Source organism: Sorghum bicolor, chromosome 1 (assembly GCF_000003195.3).
Source record: "Sorghum bicolor cultivar BTx623 chromosome 1, Sorghum_bicolor_NCBIv3, whole genome shotgun sequence".
In the NCBI taxonomy this organism is placed as follows: domain Eukaryota; kingdom Viridiplantae; phylum Streptophyta; class Magnoliopsida; order Poales; family Poaceae; genus Sorghum; species Sorghum bicolor.
The window spans coordinates 1,814,149-1,833,393 of record NC_012870.2 but is presented as its reverse complement, the minus strand read 5'-3'; the positions used below and the strand labels follow the sequence as shown (position 1 = coordinate 1,833,393).

Here is a 19,245-nt window from a genome sequence, read left to right as displayed (position 1 = left end):
CTTGCTGCACACATCACAACAGATTTTTTACATTAAACAAATCTCACATCCACTTTTCACGGTTACACACGCAATAGTGATGAGCTGAAGGCTCTGCCATCGTCGCTTTTCACAGTTACACATGCAGTGCAGTACAAGTGTACAGCTACGGTTGAGGCTCAAAAATAGACAACGACAGTTAATTTGGGACATGGAACTATTCTCCCAGCGACAATTAATCTGGGAGAGAGGGAGTATTATCTAATCATGTACTAACTAGACTCAAAAGATTCGTCTCGTCAATTCCGACCAAACTGTGTAATTAGTTTTTATTTTCATCTATATTTAATACTTCATGCATGCATCTAAAGATTTGATGTGACAGGAAATCTGAAAAATTTTATAAATTTTTTTGGAACTAAACAAGGCTTAACCAGATATTACTAGTAGTCTAGTACTGTAGATAACATAACAGACACGTAGAAGCAGTCGAAAGTTGAAATAAAACATTTTTAGCATGCCAGAGGAATTGAAGAGCTGCAGTGACCAGCAGCAAGAGCTTAGGCAAACGATGTTCAATCACTCGCTATGCATCGACCAGATGGATGTTGAGAACTAGAAGGATTTCATTTCATGAAGGCGAGCCGAGATCCCCCGAGACGGATTTTTTTTTATTTTTAACCCAAATTTGAAACAAAATTCAATTTTGATCCTATTTGGAAAATATTTTCAAATATAGGCCGTTTGGCCCCGCCACCATACATGGTGAACCTCCTTCCTCATTTTCTGATTCGATAGAATCAGAGCAAACATCATCACCAATCATTTCATCCTCCGCTGCCTCATTCTCCTCCTCTTCAAACTCGTCTACATCAAAATCATTGCTTATATGACGAACTGGAGGAGAATGAACCCGCTCCTGCGTCCAATTACCATCCAAGTCTATACTCTCCATAGTTTATTGAACCTGCACACCACAATCTCCTTGAGCACCACCGTCGTCGAAGGACGACTCCTCATTCTCAATATTCTTCAACACCAACTCAGCTATGCCGACATTCGAACCTTGGATGACCCTATTGTATCGGGACCGCTCAGCTTGGTTGCACAAGTCCATCATCACATAGTGTGCCCTATTCTTTCCAACATCAAACCTATCCTTTAGTGTGAAAGCATCGCCAAACTTCAAACTCAAACGATCACATAGATCGCTGAAACTAGGGGGCATCAAACCATTCCAATTCTTCATACATATCCTCAAACTGACAATCCTCTCTCCTAACACTTCCTCCATGAAAAACTCTTACACCGTAATCCATCTACAAAATGATTTGACATCCGACTAAAAATTATAGTAGTACTAACCAATACGATAGTACTAATTACTACATTACTAACTAATAACTAACTAATGAACTAATTACTAACATAACTAACTAAATAACTTACATAAGTAAATTATTACCTCTACTAATACTAACTAACTAACTAATTACTAACATAACTAACTAACTAACTTACTAACTAAATTCTTACCTCTACTAATATAAACTAACTAAACTAAATAGCAATTTAACTAAAAAAATTTAGAAAAAAAAATACCTTCACGTCGGCCTTCGAGCGGCCGAGATAGGGGGCAGCGCCTCCAAGGCCGAGCAGGTCTCCGAGCGGCCGCCCCGACCACGCACGGCCACCGGCGTGCGCAGGGGACGCGGGGCGCGGCGTGCGGCGGGCGCCGGTGCACCGGGCGGGCGCGGGGCAGGGCTCGCCGGGCGCGAGGCGCGGTGGGCAGGCGGGGCGGCCGGGCGGGGCTGGCGGACGTGCGGCGCGGCGGTGCGAGCCTGCGAGTTGCGGGGCGGGGCGCATTGTGTGACTCACTGGGCCTGGCTCGGTGGGCCGTTTTGTCACGAACAACCCCACCATGATGCGCGGGGCACCCTAACCTGCCATGATCCACGGCGGGGTCCCCCTAAGCCGCCATGGTGCACGGGGTCCACGTCAGCACGGGCTCGCAGGTGGTAGCCACGTGGCATCCCTACCCCGCCGTCATGCATGGCGGGGTGCTGTAGATTTGCTCTGCCATGCATGGCGGCAGGGCCAAACGGTCTAGTTTTGAAAAAACTTTTAAAAGCGGGTCAAATTTGAGTTTTGTTTTAAATTTAGGTTAAAAAAAAAAACCGAGACGCAAGGTTCACTTGGTACGGGATGCCCATCTCTTCTTGCCAAACTCCTCCGAGACGTCTTCGTGCCTGACCCAGGCGCCGCCGCCGGTTTCCGAGTCCGATGAGGACATGGTCTGCACCATGACGCGCGCTGACGACCTGCAGTCCCCAGGCTCGTAGCCATGTCCATGGCGACCAACATGAAGGAGCAGCCGATGCCGTCGGCGGCGGTGAGCAGCGCAGGGCGCAGTAGTCAACACTGTCGCCGTAGGGGTCCCGCTCGATGTCCGGCGCCAAGGGGAGGAAGGCGGGGCTGTTGGTCATGGGGTCGTAGACCGCCGCTCCGACCTCCGGCGCCGGCCGGCCTGTTGATCTCGCGGCGGCTCAGGACGACGAACCCGTTCCGCGACGTCTCGGGCTTGTACTGCTCCAGGAGACCCGCGGCGCCGCGGCGGCGATGCTGCTGCTGCGCGACATGAATGACGAGAGGTAGTACCTCTCCAGGGTCACGGACGGCGTCGGGCCCCTGGCACTGGCAGACGCGGCGGACGAAGCCCGCCCTCTAGATCTGGCGCCGGAGCAGCTTGCATGTACATGTGGCGGCGCACCGGAAGATGGTGGCGGCATCCGTGCGCGCCGCGATCTCGAGCAGGAGGCAAACGGGGAGCTCTGGAACTGTTGGTGCGCACGTCCGGCGACACTTGCGTGCCGGCGGCATTGTTCGCTTGCTGCCGTATCGTGTGCACTGCACGCTATTTTTGCAATTCCGGGTAGGATACGAATACGATTGCCATTGATGAACGATAGGAGAAGTTCTGCGGCAGCTTGATTACAAGGGAATGGCTTTCTTTTTTTTCAAACAATACCGTTCGATTTAGGGCTCCTTCGTTCATGATTTTGAACATATTTCATAGGAATGAAAGCATCCACTCCAGCCTCATTTTTCCCTCTCCCTTGTGTAGGATCAAGGCACATGCATGGTCATGTTTAGTACATACTGATGGGCTTGAGAACGAGTGGATAAAACAATCATCTTAGTCTTAGAAAGGGGTAAAGTCTGAGCTCTGCCGCGCCATTAATTAAATAAATGAATGGGAGGTGCACTTCCTAATTTCACATTGAGTAAAGCACATCACTGGTCCCTAAATTTATTTGGATATGTCATCCTAGTTCCTAAACTCGCAAAACGATTGTTTATATACCTAAACTTGTTCGACTGTGTCATCCTGGTTCTTAAACTTAGAAATCTCTCATATAAGTCCTCAAACTTGTTCAGTTGTGTCATCCCGGTTCCTAAACTTATTTTTAAGTTTCAACTAGATCAAAAACAAGGTGAATCTAAAAACTCTATATAGGAAAATAACTCATAACTTTTTCATATGAACTCAAATTAAACTTTATATCAAAATTATAGTTAGCAACGCGATCTATAACTTTGTAGTTGAAAAGTTTCTAAATTGAAATCATTTGGGGTCGCAAAATATTTTTTGAAAGTTTATAGATTTAGAAATTTAAAATTTAAAATTTAATTTTGTGACACTAACGACTTTAGATAAAAAAAATATTCAACCACAAAGTTATAGACCACATTGAGGGCTACAACTTTAATATAAAGTTTGTCTTCATTCGAGTTCATATGAAGAAATTATGAATTATTTTTTGATATAGAGTTTTTAAATCGCTTTGTTTTGACCCATGAGACTCAAAATCAAGTTTAGGGACAGTGGATCAAAACAAAGCTTGCGTATTAAGTTGCTACACTGCAAATGGCACTGCTCTATATACATTTTATCAGCTTGCACAACAACTAAAAAATTTTAGAGCCATCGCCAGCAATGACGCAGTCTTTGATCCAAAGTAGGATCTAGGCATTGGAGTACCTCTGTGTGTCCACGACAAGTACATAGGCAAAAAAACAAGCAGATTGGAACAAGTTTTTAACGATGACAAAACAGGACACAAGGGATACCAAAAGAACCTCCAAATGGTTCCCCTCGCATGCAACGACGATGGCAAGAAAAGATAATACCAAAGACAAAGATGATCCCGAGGAATCAGAGATTTCGATGCACCACCGCGAAGCGCAAATATATATGAGCACCTGACAACTGACACTGATGGTATCACCAGATCATCACATCAGTATCTGCCATGGCCGTCTTTGGAGCTCCGGTGCTCGTCGCCGTCGCCCTGGCATGCGCGGGCCTCCTGTGGCTTCGGTCACGGATCAGCTCGTCCAAGGAGATGAGGGACATCCCGGGCACGATGGGTTGGCCGGTGATCGGCGAGACTTTCTCCTTCATCTCCGACTTCTCGAGCCCCGCGGGGATCCTGAGCTTCATGCGCGACCGGCAGCGGCGGTTCGGCAAGGTGTTCAAGACGTACGTGCTGGGGCGGATCACGGTGTTCATGACGGGGAGGGACGCCGCCAAGATCCTGCTGTCGGGCAAGGACGGCGTCGTCAGCCTCAACCTCTTCTACACGGGCAAGCAGGTCCTGGGCCCCACCAGCCTGCTCACCACCAACGGCGACGAGCACAAGAAGCTGCGCCGCCTCATCGGCGAGCCGCTCTCCATCGACGCGCTCAAGAAGTACTTGGGGTTCATCAACGACCTCGCCGTCCAGACGCTCGACACGTGGCACGGACGCAGCAGGGTCCTCGTGCTGGAGGAGGCCTCGTCGGTAAGCAAGCATCGACCGCCGTCGCCGTCGCCGTCCTCGTCGACGCGCACGGGATTTGACTGAATCATACCAATGCCTCCGTGCAGTTCACGCTCAAGGTGATCGCCAACATGCTGGTGAGCTTGGAGCCGGAGGGTGAGGAGCAGGAGAAGTTCCGGGCAAACTTCAAGGTGATCTCGTCGTCGTTCGCGTCGCTGCCGCTCAAGCTCCCCGGCACGGCGTTCCACCGGGGACTCAAGGCCAGGAACCGGATGTACGCGATGCTGGACTCGGTGATCGCGAGGCGGCGGATCAGGGACGGCGGCGGCGAGGCCCCGAGCGACTTCCTGCAGACGCTGCTGCGGAAGCACGCCGGCGACGAGGCCGACAAGCTCACGGACGCGCAGCTCAAGGACAACATCCTCACCCTGCTCGTCGCCGGCCACGACACCACCACGGCGGGCCTCACCTGGCTCGTCAAGTTCCTCGGGGAGAACCCCGACGTCCTGGCAAAGCTACGGGTGAGCCTCCAGAGAGCATCTGTTCCTGCTCGTTGCTTCTAGTGACTGATGAGCTCAGGAAATGGACGTGTGTGGTTGCAGGAGGAGCACCTGGAGATCAAGGAGAGGCTCAACGGCTCGTCGCGTCTCAGCTGGTCTGATGTCAACAACATGCCTTACACAAACAAAGTATGATACGATGACAGCAGGATCATCTCAAACCTATGGCCGTTTATAATTAGTCTCTCATCACTAGGCAACTGAACTGCTGCAGGTGATGAACGAGACCCTGAGGAGAGCAACCATCCTGCCATGGTTCTCAAGGAAAGCCGCGCAGGACTTCAGCATCGACGGTGAGGACCGAGGCAGTGACGTCTTTCACCACAAACCTGCCTACGGCAATGGACTGATGACGTGGAATCTATGACACGCAGGGTACGAGATCAAGAAGGGGACGTCGGTGAACCTGGACGTGGTGTCCATCCACCACGACCCGTCCGTCTTCGCCGACCCAGAGCGCTTCAATCCCAACAGATTCGACGTAAGTTTCCGGCAAGCTCTGGCCTCTGGGTCGACGGCAACGCCTGTCGCCGGAAGGAAGCGAGCTGACTGACAGAGTGTGCTGATGCCATGTTCTGTTTCGAGCAGGAAACGCTCAAGCCGTACAGCTTCCTGGGGTTCGGGAGCGGGCCGCGGATGTGCCCCGGGATGAGCCTGGCAAAGCTGGAGATCTGTGTCTTCGTCCACCACCTTGTCTGCCGGTACAGGTAAGCAGCAGCAACAGCAAGGAGTAGCCATGGCTGGCCACTGCTTTCCCATCCATCAGCAGCAGCTGAACTCGCTTGGTTTTGATTTGGTTGCAGCTGGAAACCGCTGGAGAACGACGACACGGTGCAGCCGACGCTGGTGCGGATGCCCAAGAACAAGTACCCCATCATACCAACCGCGCTCTAAGATATGAGAAACGAATGTGCTATGCAAGACGAACGAACAGGATTACAGATTTATATAGTAGTATTATATAGTAGTAATAGATAGAAAGATGCACGTTGCTAGCCTACCACAGCATCAACGATACAAACGATCAGATAGTATGTCTGTCTGTCTAGGCTGCTGATGCAAACGATTGAATGTTCTGCCCGATCCGGCACCTGTACGATTTTGAAACCAAAAGGTGTCTCAAATCAATCACTACGAATGTTTTGTATATACACAAAACAGTAGAGAAAACTGAGAAACAAGCAAGCTGGATCCACTGGATCATGGTAAAACGATGCTACTGTTGTTGATGACTGAATGTTTTGCCAGCTCAGGCACCAATAGACTCAATAGTCTGAAACGAAATGGCTCTAATTGCAACACATGGAAACATACAGCACATGGCTTAGAGAAAGAAGTTGGATCATAGAGAAAGAGAATCACTTTTCAGTACAAATCAACATGTTTAAAACCGGGGAAAAGAATCTTGAGCAGCTAATGTAACGTACTTGAGTACAAAAACTCAATTGGCTAGTTCGAACATCAAATGCTCCCTAACGTTTGCATCCTGAGAATAGGTGAATTAAGAAAAGGCTACTCTAAATCAAAGACAAGACACATGTAGATGCCAAAGGACAACTAGTTGCTGCTGATGAATCATAATATCATCATAACTCCTCTCAAAAGGGACCAGTAACTACTCTGGAACCAGCGTATAAGCTGAAATAGGCCAGCGGTGCAGTGTCAATGGAACAGCAACCAGATAGCATCACATCCACTCAGGCTGAATAAGCATAATCTCTGGTTTCACAAGGAACAGGAACAGGAACAGAGGGCAGCTCAAGGAACACCCCAGCATGGTGAAGCAACCATAACCAGTTCATCAAGACACCCGATGAAGTGTGAAACAGTGGTCCTCCAATGCTAAAGGCACATAGAATGGAACCAAAGAATAATCTCTTTGCATTCATGGATACTGGCCAGACTAAAATGAGACGACTGAAACGATCTTAGGACGTAAGTAACCAATCCAGAACGACGGTAGAAACCAATCCAGAACAAGAACAAATAACCAAAAAGAAGCCTGCCAAAACAAAAGTCATTTGAGAATGACGTTGTAAGACAATACTGAAGATGTATGATTGAAAACATTACCAGTTAATGTTCCCTAGTGGATGATTCATCACTTGCTTTCAGAAGAGGTGACAAGAACATAGATTTTTCTTGTGGTTGTAGGTGTGTTCAAGCAGATTATAGACAACCCCTTGCTTCCCCGAAAAGAACGCAAATGCGGACAATAACTTGCCATCCAATCCCCCATATCCCAGGCATATCCACATAAGCATAATTAGGACCAGGATCATCAACACAGGAACAATATCCATCTTTTAATAGCCAAATAGCATATCAAGCAAACATGCAGGATCCAAGCGCCAAGCACTATGACCAAGTCATATGCCTGGCAAGCAGGAAACAATAATAAACCGGTCAGTAATACGGTCTATAACAAAGCAACTGATTTCTCACGGTACATGGCGACTCCAACGACAGGATAACTAAGTTCCAGACACAATAACAAGCCTTATAATAGTAGATAGACTTTCATACCTGGATGGCACATACTTCTCAAGAACTAGGCTATCAGTAAGGACCTGATCGGTCACGGCTGTAGCGGTCACCCCCATAGCTGCCGCCATCTCGGCTACGGCCAGAGTATCGGTCGCCACCACGCTCAGATCCATAACGCCCGCCACCGCCGCCACCACCACCATACCTGTCATCTCTGCCACCATATCTGTCCCCTCTCCCACCATCCCCAGATGGGCATTCTCTAGCAAAATGACCAGGTTTCCCACACTTGAAGCAGTCCCCACCACCACCTCCTCGCGGTGCACGCCCACTACCATAGTCACGACCACGGTCATAACGAGATCCACGATCACGGTCATAATCACGGTCACCATTGCGGTCTCTACCAGGTCCTTGTGGCTGAGCTTTATCAACAGTGATGTTCCTTCCGTCCAAGTCCAGTCCATTCATTCCCTCAATAGCATCCTCCATGGCTTGCTTCTCATCAAAAGTTACAAAGCCGAAACCACGAGAACGGCCAGAAAATTTGTCAAGGACCACCTGCATATTACCAGCAAAACAAAATTAAGTAAACCATAAATAAGAGAACATGCTAGATAACAAATGAAGCACAAAGCAATACTGTACACACGATGGATGTATGCCAAGCTACGTCGAGTTAAAAAATATGACCACTCAGAGGCAAAAATATTTCCTAGAGCACTCATGAAGACAGGAATAAAACAGCATAAATATCTATATGGCAAAAAAATGGATAGTGAGAGAAAATATGTTTTTGAGCAAAATCAGTAAGATTTAAGATTCCTTAGAGACAAACTAATGCAGTATAGTAGTATACCAATGTTCACCGCAGTGCAAAAGGAAATCCTAAGCAACAGTTACCACCACAATCTACGGTAATTATCATGCTCGTAAAAAGGATTACTCTGGCAAAACTAAAGACAAGAGATTATTCATGTTACCTTCGCCTCAGTTAGGTTGCCAAATTTGCTGAATGCATCCTTGAGGCTTTCATCAGTCGTCGACCAGGACAGATTCCCGATGAAGCAACGGTACTCATCAACATCAGCCATCACTAGAACAGATAAACAAATATGTAAATATATAAGTAGGAAACTAGAGCTACCAAGAGAGAACACTGCAGATTCTGTGAAGGTTACAGGTACCGTGTTCAGTAAACTTTTAAGTCATACTTACTGATTATACTAAGGCATAAGAGGAAAAAAAAAAGACCAACGAAGGAATTCACTGTGATATTTATTTTAGAATTAAAGGTTTCCACCGTTTTATTTTTTACCCGAGAAACAAAGCACACAAAGCTTATTTTATAAGCAGAAGAAGAACTTCCTCTTAATGAAATACATGCTCGGGCATGTTAGCAGAAGAATAAAAGCAGAAAAGCAGAAGCCGCGACCGCATACAAGTGTACAGTCATGAAAATTGACTTTACAGTTTATAACCCTTTACTAATAATTTGCAGAAATCAGTACATAATGTGCTCAGGAAGCGCACCTAAAGACAACACAGCAAAGTTGAACTTCAATCATGTGTTCGTGCAACTTATCGATTGGTAGATACAAATACAAGATCCATGTGTGCGTGTAACTTAACGACGCAACACATGGAGATTGTCTGTTAGATACAATATAGAAAACAACAAAAGGAGAGAGATAATCACGCTCCAGAATTCAGATCGGGGCCGATGCATACGCAGGTCAGTGGTCAAACTTAGCAAATCCCGACCAAATCTTACTATAGCCGCATCACAGATGTGAATCTTACGAAGAACATAGACAAACCGAAAGCAGATCGAGCAAAGAGAGATCTACATGCCCGGAAAGAGATACGTAGGTGAGGGAGGGAGGACGTAGTCACCTGCGACTGGGAGCGAGCGAGGAAGAGGAAGCGCACGTCGAGTCGAAGAAGATGCCTCTGCCTCGTTCTATTTAGCAAAGGGAGGAAAGGCGACCTTATAGGGAGGGACAAGATGGGGAATAAATCGGGCAAGGAAGCAGTCGCCCGCCCCTGGATTGGATTGGATTGGAGTGGAGTCGGCCTAGAACCCTAAATCCTGGCGGCGGCGCAGAGGAGAGATAGATATTTCCATGGTTGGCACGACATGTGGGGCCCGCCAGGGGACATGTGGGTCCGCCTGCAACGCGCACGGCATATGCCGTTGCCCGTTGGCGGCTGGTTGCAGCGGCCCGCGCCGCGACTTTGGACGCGTCGTCATCCCAGCCAGAATGGGCTGGGTTGGCCCAGGGCTGCCGACGCTTCCCCGTGGGCCGTGTCTGGGTTTCGGGCCCATCTCAGCAGCCAGCAGGTAGACCCTATCCTCGCTCCCGCGGCCGCCGTCCGTTGCGTTGCTCCCTCTCCCGCCGCGGCTACTCGCACTCGCACGCGCGCGCTCGCGCTCGGGACGCGGCGGCGGCGAGCACGTGCGAGGCTACCGCGGCGAGGAGCTCACTGCAGGTCGGCCCGGAGGCGCCACAAGACAAACTCGCTCATTCTCGGATCAATGGAGGCGCTGCGGGCGTGGAGGGCCTCCTCCAATCTCATTGGATTCGCGGCCTCCCGCGCCGCCGCTTCAAGGACCCTTGGCCTCCGCATCCGCTGCTGTTCCGCGGCCGCCGCCACCACGAACCCGCCGGCGCAGCCTCAGGACCGCCGACGCCGTAGTGCCTCCTCATCCGCCTCTACCTCTGACCGCGACTCCATCCGCGCCATCCGCCTCAAAAAAGTCAGTTCTCCGTTCCTGTGTCGCGTCTTTAGTTCTACATTGTTTGCTGTGTGTATCCTGTTTGCCCTCAATTTTCAGTCCGTGTCTGCTACTGACGGGCTTGGGATCGTTGGTTTTCTGGTTGCAAGGTTGAGGAGCTCAGAGCGAAGGGGCATGAGCCGTACGCGTACAAGTGGGACAGGACTCACACGACCAAGGAGCTTCAGGAGCAGTACGCTCATCTTGTGAATGGTGAAGTCTGCGAGGACGTGTCGGTGTCCGTTGCTGGCAGGATTGTTGCCCGAAGGGCATTTGGAAAGCTTGTTTTTATGACTGTAAGAGATGACTCTGGGACTATGCAGGTCTGATCTTTCAATTGACTTGCCTTATTTTGTTCTCTCCTTCGAATTTGATTTCATGCGGATATGCGTATGCTACTTGATAATGTTGCACTTGTAAGCCATCTGCACATAGCAGCTGAGCTATGTGCAGTTTTCAGTGGCATTTGTTGTTATTAGTAGCTGCATAAGTATGATAATTTGTTTGGCGCTGATTATGTGTTTCTGGGCCTTTCTTTCTTTTGGCTATGGGTAGCTTTATTGCGAGAAAGACAGCCTTACGGAGGACCAATTTGAGCAACTGAAGGCATTTATTGACATTGGTGATATATTAGGTGCAAGTGGATCCATTAAAAAGACAGAGAAAGGTTCATTATAACTTCTATTCTATCTGTCAGTAGTTTCATTGATCTGTACTTAGTTAAAATTTGAAGCACGAGATAACAATTTCCAGAAATATATTTGTACAGTGATTTCCTTAGAATCAGTATATACCATTTTTCTTAATTTTGCAGAGCAAGCTTCCAAACCTCGACTTTGCTATTGAGTTTTTCATTCTTTTCGCCATTTGTTAATTAGATTCAAAGGAATTCGTTTTCGTATGTATCTAAGTGAGTTCCTAGTACTAGCAATCTGATTATAAATTATTTTGAATAGTGAAAGTCAGAGCTAAGCAACCTACTTCTATTATGCAGACAAATAAATAAGAAAAACAGCTAAATAATAGCCTGCTCCAAATTTTAAAAAAACTGGACTGCTTGAGTCTTGTGCTATATCTTACTATACTTGTCAACTTATTTGCGAAATGTCTATATTCTTGACATGGTGGGTTTCATTGCAGGGGAGCTATCTGTTTATGTGAAAAATTTTGAAATTCTCACAAAATCCTTACTCCCACTACCAGACAAGTATCATGGATTAACTGATGTTGACAAACGATATCGTCAAAGGTTGGCTTTCATCTTGCTTCTTGCACCTTCTAAGTCATATCTCATCTGTTCAAAATCAGTACCCATTTAATACCTTAATATATAGTTTTGATTTTAATTGTACTACCAATGCGTTTAATTTCTAGTATCTTTCAGCTTGACTAATGGTTTAAAAGGTATCATTTTCCCCTCCAGGATTATTATTTTAGCATCTTCGTTGCTATTCCTTCATTCCTAGTCCTAGTTTAAATGATTGCAAGATTGTTCTGCACAGTGCACTGACCATGTGTGCTATCTTTGATTAATGACAGGTATGTTGACATGATTGCAAATCCTAAGGTTGCTGATGTATTCCGAACTAGGGCAAAGGTATTGACTACATGGATGCTAAATCTGTATTCTGAAACTGATGGGCAAGTAACTACACCTAATTACTAATTTGCTATAGTTTGGAAACTCTTATATCTTTAAATATTGATGTAGCACGGGAACACATTTTTCTTAATGGGTTAAAGGGAGGTGTGGTAGGAAAGAAGAAATTAACACATATGTTGTCATATTGTAAGAGCACGTCCTTAGGTCCTCCAAAAATAACTAGCTTAATGAATAGTTACAGCACTAACAGAATTTGTTGTAGCTTCTTTTACACTTTGAACTTAGATATTTGCATTTTTGACAGGTGGTTTCTGAGATCCGCAAGACAATGGAATCATTTGGTTTTATTGAAGTTGAAACTCCAGTTCTACAGGTATTATTTTTTTCATACCTTTTAGGTTGTCTTTCAGCAGGATCGGTCAGCTATATAATATGTAACCATTTAACTGATAAGATATCCGGAATAAATTTTTTGGGCTAATTTATGTGATACCTTTTTTTTAAGATCCACTACACATCTTATAAATCTTTCCGAAGATAGACCATTAATATTTACCTCCTTGCGTACTGCAGTAATGCTTCTGAATTATATTCCAAACCTTACTCTACATTATAAGGCTCAATTTTGAAAAAGAAAACTAACTTAAGACTTATTCAACTCTTAAGCTAGTGGATTTGATCACCTCTGTGATATTCAAACCTTTACAACACAATTTAAGATGGTCCAATATGGCCATATTTTTTGTTCTAGTGATCGCATCCAACTAGGACTTCCATGTCTTTTTCCAAAAAAAAAAAAACTGTAAATGCAGCACATGTGTGCACTCCAAAACCACTAACAAAATCTCTGTTCATAATCTGAATGTAAAATATGATATGCTGATGGTGTGGTGTTATTCTTTGTTTGCTTACCTTTAATGAAACGACACAAACGTATTCAGCAAAAAAAGTGATTTTAAATGAAAACCTATGTGTATTTGTTGAAAAATAGAACTCATGAAACTACTTTACACTGAAGAAGAAAGGCATTTAAGCTTAAAAGTGCGCGATGTAATTTAATTTTAGACAAATGCACAATTTCATTTTTACATTAATTTGATTTGGCCTGAATTTTATTTAAGAGTGAATAACTTCAAACAGCATATTGGATTCATCTCTAGATGTTAAATCATTTGTGGAGCATAACAAGGGATCATCTCATCATCATCATCATTGATGGCACACATAGGTTGTAAAGCTCAGCATAAAAAAAGCAGAAAACATATTGGCCATAACCATGTCTTTCTTAAGAAATGCTAATATGCTATTAGTGTAGTTGAACCAATGCAGCTAATACAACCTAGCATAGTACCAATAGGTTATAAACGAATTAGGTTCTTTTTGTGTCACGGTGCTTGTTTGATCACTAGTTTGTCTTCTCCGCTTGTTCATATCTTCATTTACAACATTACACATAATAAAAATGTTAAAAAAAACAGGGAGCAGCAGGTGGTGCTGAAGCTAGACCCTTTATAACCTACCATAACTCACTTCAAAGAGATCTTTACTTGAGGATTGCAACAGAGCTGCATTTGAAAAGGATGTTGGTAAGGTTACATTTCGGTTCCTCATTCTTTTTACTTTGATAGCTTCATAGTTGATTCTTTAACCAGTTCATGGCAGCATCAATTGCTTTTTCTTTATGCTGAATACAGGTATACATGCATACTGCAGAATCTTATATAACAGACACTGCTGTGTAGTAATTATGCTGAATAAGCTTTGAAATTTGTTTTCCAGATTAATCCTGTGTGCCTCGCCTCCACTGGTAGATGTCAAATATGTCCCCGAATACCAATATATTTTGTTTCTTTTGGGGTGAATTTATCACTTTAAGATTTCATGCTATAGCACTTGTATTCATGCCTTTTTTTCGGCTGCGCTTAAGCATTTGAAGGGTATCAATGTGACTATGCAGTATGCATTGTGCCAAAGGTCTATTTTGTTTCTACAACTTTTTTTTCAACGGCAATCTTTTTCGTACTCCTGAGTACCATTGAAATAGTGCAGGTTGGAGGGCTTGAGAAGGTCTATGAGATTGGAAGAATATTCCGGAATGAAGGCATTTCTACTCGTCATAATCCTGAATTTACCACTATTGAGGTAGGAGTTTATTTTTCCCCTCCAAATATGCTTGTATCAATTGATTACTTTTGTCCTTGCCAGCATAAGTGCACAGTGTATATTCTATGTTCCTTTGTGTGCCTCCTTTCTGCATTGCAGAATGTTTTATACTTAAAATAAGGTCAGACTTTACTTGTCTTTGCAAACTAGATGTATGAAGCATATTCAGACTATGAGAGCATGATGAATATGGCTGAAGAAATTGTTACTCGATGTGCTATGGCTACTCATGGCAAGCTTAAGGTTGATTATGAGGTAATCATGCTCTTTATTTTAAAATTTTAATATTAGTTTGAGCATATATTGCATGCTATCCTGTTTGCATCGTTTGGACACCAATGTCTTATCACACAAACATCATGCTGCGGTTTGTCGCTTATGTATATATCCCCAATTTGCTTCATTACTCTGTAACCTTTTTTGGTGCCATTTCAATAAATTACTTATCAACTATTACTTCCTCCTGAGCTTCTTGTACATGTGCACTTGCATTGACACTTCAATGCAAATCTGTACATTTCTGTATTTATACCATTAGTCAACAATGTGCTGTTTAATATCAAACAGGGAACTGAAATCTCGCTTGAAAGACCATGGAGGAGGGAGACCATGCATTCTCTTGTCAAAGAAGCAACAGGAATCGACTTTAACAGCTTCGGCGATGTTGAATCTGCAAAAAGAGCTGTTAAGGGGCTGCCAGGTTTCGAAGTAGGAAACAATGAAAGTACTTCGTTGCAAGCCTGTTCATCTGTTGGACATGTTCTCAACGAGGTAGCTTGAGGCTTTCATTTTGTACACTTTTTTGCATTGATGGTGCTCATTTTGTTCTATTTCTGTACTCTATTATTGTTGTTTTATTTTTTGTTGACGGTAATGAGTTTTCTCCTGTTCACTTAACAAGTGGGATTAAATAAATTGCCTACAAAAAGAAATTTAAGTTTTTGTTAGAGAAATAGAAGCCAGCCAAAAAAAAATAGTAAACTATATTCTGCAAAGACCACACTGATGGAATCTGGCAACGAATGTTGTGGCTTTTTGTCTCATTGTGTGGCTTGTTCCATTCCTGGTTATGGAAACCAGAGCCACTATTATGCTGAGTAAACATGCTATTAGTTAATGTGTCTGTTTAATTATGGATACATTGTTTTGAATTTTTAATTATGTGGACATACTAGTGGCTCACATATTTGGCTGCCACAATCGACTTTCTTATGAATATGTTGTTTCCGAAAATTTGTTCATGGGTCATACAGAAAGTTTCTATTGATTTGGCATAACGAGTTTACTAATGATTTATGGATTGTGTAGTTTAGGGGGTGTTTGGTTGGAGAGACTAAAGTTTAATAGGTACTATAGCACATTTGTAACTATAGCAATTAGTGTCCAATCATGGACTAATTAGGCTTAAAAAATCGTCTCGCAAATTATTCTCTAGCTATGTTTGTAGTTTCATAAATAGTCTATATTTAATACTTCATGCATGTGTCCAAATATTCGATGTGATAGGGACTAAAGTTTATAAGAGGGCCTTGAATATATGTACACCTTAAACTGCATGAGAATTGTGCTTTCTTGGTTTACCTCACTATCTTATAAACATGTATGTGGCTATGTCCCAAGAACTCTATTCTGATTAGAGTATCAATGAAATGTTGCGTACTTGGTCGCTGTTTTCTTTTAATGAAACAGTATGATGGTCTCCTATTTTTTGTATATACTAGCAAATATCCACATGCATTCCAATGGGAGAAAAAACCCTAGCATGCTCAAGCCCAATAAATATGGTGTAAGCCATAAGGTAATTTGACTGGACAACGAACCACTCAAGGTTTCAGTTCACATTTTGATTAGTTGAATTATTGGCTCAACTGGCTTCTACAATAGTAATTTAGAATAAGTTTTGTTTCTAATTGAAACCACAACAACTTGGTGGTGGGAATCTCCTTTCTAAGGGAAGGGTCAAGGGTTGGAAGGCCCATGATTGTTGTTTTTACCTTGTTTTCACTTTTACTACTATACTACTACACAATATTAGGGAACAGGAAAGCAAATAAACAATACAAAGAATTACAACTCTTTGTTCTATGGACAACCAAGGCAAATTCATGCTTGAATTTAGCTCTATTTGATGTCATAGTTGGATCTATTGCATTGAAAATCCAGTCATTTTGTATTATCTACTCAAAATCTTGAACTGCAAGATTTAATTGTCTTAGAGCATCTCGACAAGTCATTCTAAAGTTCACTCTCTGAATCATCATTAGAGAGACATTTGCATAAAAACGATTTTCTATATATTTTCACTCTCCAACAGTTTTTCTATATCTTATGTGCACTCTAGATAGCTTCTCGTTTTCTATCTTTGGCTAGCAAGAAATCCGGACTAGAAGATGGCTATGTTTAGATAACCAATTAAAGAAGCTGTTGGAGGGTATTTTTCACCAAAATCTCTATTCCTAGCAATTAGGAATGATGTAGAGAGTCTCTTGGAGATGCTCTTATATAGTGTTCTCTAAATGGTTATCCAAATATAGCCATCTTCTATTTCGGATTTTTCGCTAGCCAAAAATAGAAGACGAGAATGACTCTCTAGAGTGCGCATGAGATATAGAAAAACTGTTGGAGAGTCAAAAGATATAAAAAGCTATTTTTATGCAAATGACTTTCTAAATGATGATTTAAAGAGTGAGATTTAGAAAGGCTCTTGGATATGCTGTAAGTTTCATTCTGTTGGTTGAAACTTGGTTGTTTTAGCTCATGAGCCTCATTTAACAATTTTACATCTCATGGCCAGGTTTTTGAGACTTTTGTTGAATCTACTCTTGTACAACCAACATTTGTCCTTGACTACCCAGTTGAGATATCACCATTGGCAAAACCACATCGGAGGTAAACACTCCTATTTCATTTTGCATGGCACCCACATATTTTGAGATTCAAATGAAATAGGTTGAGTGACAATATTTTATTCCATTTTTGTGGTTAAAATTGTACCATGCCATCAAAGAAATCGACAGTCAATGTTGAAATATTTTTTTTTATTAAGGACACTTTAAAGTCAAAGGTTCATTGTTTGAACCTGTTTTTTTCCTTGTACAAGCAACTCTTATGAATGGAAAATTGTGCACAAACACACATACTTTAGAAACGGCTGAGACTAATCTGCAAACTCTGCTAAAGGCCACAAGATAAAAATGTTTTGGTTTCTGACACGTGCTAGTGCTACACTGTTTATTATGTAATGTATGTTCCTGGATGCTAGGGACCTTTCATTACAAATGAGCTGTTTTGTCTATTTTAATTCTTTAATTAGAGTTTTGGTGCATGTCATTATGTTATGACCTTTTGTTTTCACCTCAGTAATTTTTTTCCTCTTGCTGTAGTCATGTTGGCCTTACTGAGCGATTCGAACTTTTCATCTGTGGTCGTGAGATTGGCAATGCGTTTTCTGAACTCACAGACCCAATCGATCAGGTAAGAATGTCCTGGTTTCTTACTGCATGCCGAAGTGCCATCATTTGCAGCATTTCTTTGTGAAGTTCTTTTCTTTAAAGAGTATCAAATATTGAGTATTTGGAATTTTACGCATTTGACACTATTTCAGTTGACAATCTGTAAAACTACATTGTTTTGTATAGAATGGTCTACCATTACGAACAGTTTCTGTTTCTTCAAAATTCTCTTTGTTCCACTGGCATCTAATGTGGGCTATACTTAAATGAAAACAAAGGCAAATTAAGGTGGTTGGTTTACTTCCAACGTTCTGTCTGTGATATAGCACTATAGCTTAAAATTCCCCCAGAACACCTGGAATATGTTATTTAGGTGATCATTAAGATAGATGGAAATCACATACATCCTTCTTGACCACTTTAACTTCAAATGTGCATTTTATCTTTATTGCAGAGGAGCCGTTTTGAAAATCAAATAAAACAGCACAATGTTAAGCGAGCTGCAATGGCTAAGGAGGTGAAATCTACTGAGGGTGATGGAGATGATGATTATTCCTATGAAGTTTCTTTAGATGAAGACTTCTTGACTTCATTAGAATACGGAATGCCACCAGCATCAGGAATGGTATGACTGATTAAATTGTTTATTTCACGATTGCTAATTTGCTAATGTTCTTGGAACTGCTAGTTATTTACTGAGAACCTATGTCTTCTGTGACTAATTTTTGTGGAACCTTACCTCAGGGCCTTGGTATTGACCGGTTAGTAATGCTTTTGACAAACTCTTCTAGCATAAGGGATGTTATTGCCTTTCCTGTCTTGAAGATTCAGCAATAGTCCATTCTAGTTAAGAAGAGATACACTATTGGTGACAGATGTGGCTGCTGAAGAAAGTAGCAGCAGACTAAATTTTGGCTTGTTTCAGTACAGCAGATTTTGTATTTGCTAATCTTTTTAGCTGATAGATAGATGTGGCCATTTATTTATATTGTGATGTATTATGGCTCCGAGTCCAAGCTGAATATCAAAAACCTGATAGATGTTTCAACACTTGTATCAATAATAATGGATGGATTTCACATTTTGCAATCGATGTGCTGCAAAGCAGTGGTCTCCACTGGATAATCTGATTCCTCAGTGACATGATTACCTTGAACTATCATTTAAGAAATTGTTTGGTCTACGGACTCTTGAGGGGGGTGGGGGGGGGGGGGTGGGGAAATAGCTTCATCCATTTTCAGCTCATTTGAAGGAGAGGGGGGGAAAAGAGGTATGTTGGCTCTCTTTGTGTGCTAGCAAAATATAAGGGTATATTTGGTCTCATGCTACTTGAGGTGGTGCATTACAAGTTTATTATCCTATGATTTTTGGTGGAATCAACATAGTTATAGATTGATTG

The 19,245-nt window shown here is 43.1% G+C and overlaps 3 protein-coding genes across 6 annotated transcripts; 2 read left to right on the top strand and 1 right to left on the bottom strand.

The window, feature by feature from the left end:
• LOC8080193 (abscisic acid 8'-hydroxylase 3) lies at nucleotides 3,910–6,256 on the top strand. The gene is made up of 7 exons (XM_002466100.2): nucleotides 3,910–4,823; nucleotides 4,910–5,323; nucleotides 5,405–5,491; nucleotides 5,577–5,655; nucleotides 5,737–5,843; nucleotides 5,951–6,069; nucleotides 6,166–6,256. Exons 1-7 carry the CDS (start codon nucleotides 4,293–4,295, stop codon nucleotides 6,254–6,256), a joined length of 1,428 nt encoding a protein of 475 aa, XP_002466145.1. The 5' UTR covers nucleotides 3,910–4,292.
• On the bottom strand, nucleotides 6,268–10,058 carry LOC110431038 (glycine-rich RNA-binding protein RZ1A-like). 4 transcript variants are annotated; one of them, XR_002448534.1, is made up of 5 exons: nucleotides 9,746–10,008; nucleotides 8,833–8,945; nucleotides 7,889–8,410; nucleotides 7,436–7,739; nucleotides 6,687–7,364 (listed from the first exon to the last, which is right to left on the bottom strand). XR_002448534.1 is itself a non-coding variant. In XM_021449571.1 (4 exons), exons 2-3 carry the CDS (start codon nucleotides 8,941–8,943, stop codon nucleotides 7,922–7,924), a joined length of 600 nt encoding a protein of 199 aa, XP_021305246.1. In that variant the 5' UTR covers nucleotides 8,944–8,945; nucleotides 9,746–10,008; the 3' UTR covers nucleotides 6,268–6,453; nucleotides 7,889–7,921. The 4 variants fall into 4 exon arrangements, 2 of the variants coding, with proteins under 2 accessions (XP_021305246.1, XP_021305243.1); XM_021449571.1 differs by lacking the exons at nucleotides 6,687–7,364; nucleotides 7,436–7,739 and adding an exon at nucleotides 6,268–6,453; XM_021449568.1 differs by lacking the exon at nucleotides 7,436–7,739.
• On the top strand, nucleotides 9,975–18,937 carry LOC8080192 (lysine--tRNA ligase, chloroplastic/mitochondrial). Its single transcript, XM_002466099.2, has 14 exons — nucleotides 9,975–10,610; nucleotides 10,739–10,951; nucleotides 11,184–11,295; nucleotides 11,769–11,877; nucleotides 12,168–12,225; nucleotides 12,536–12,604; nucleotides 13,710–13,817; nucleotides 14,281–14,373; nucleotides 14,545–14,649; nucleotides 14,962–15,165; nucleotides 17,189–17,283; nucleotides 17,778–17,868; nucleotides 18,301–18,471; nucleotides 18,591–18,937. Exons 1-14 carry the CDS (start codon nucleotides 9,990–9,992, stop codon nucleotides 18,681–18,683), a joined length of 2,142 nt encoding a protein of 713 aa, XP_002466144.2. The 5' UTR covers nucleotides 9,975–9,989; the 3' UTR covers nucleotides 18,684–18,937.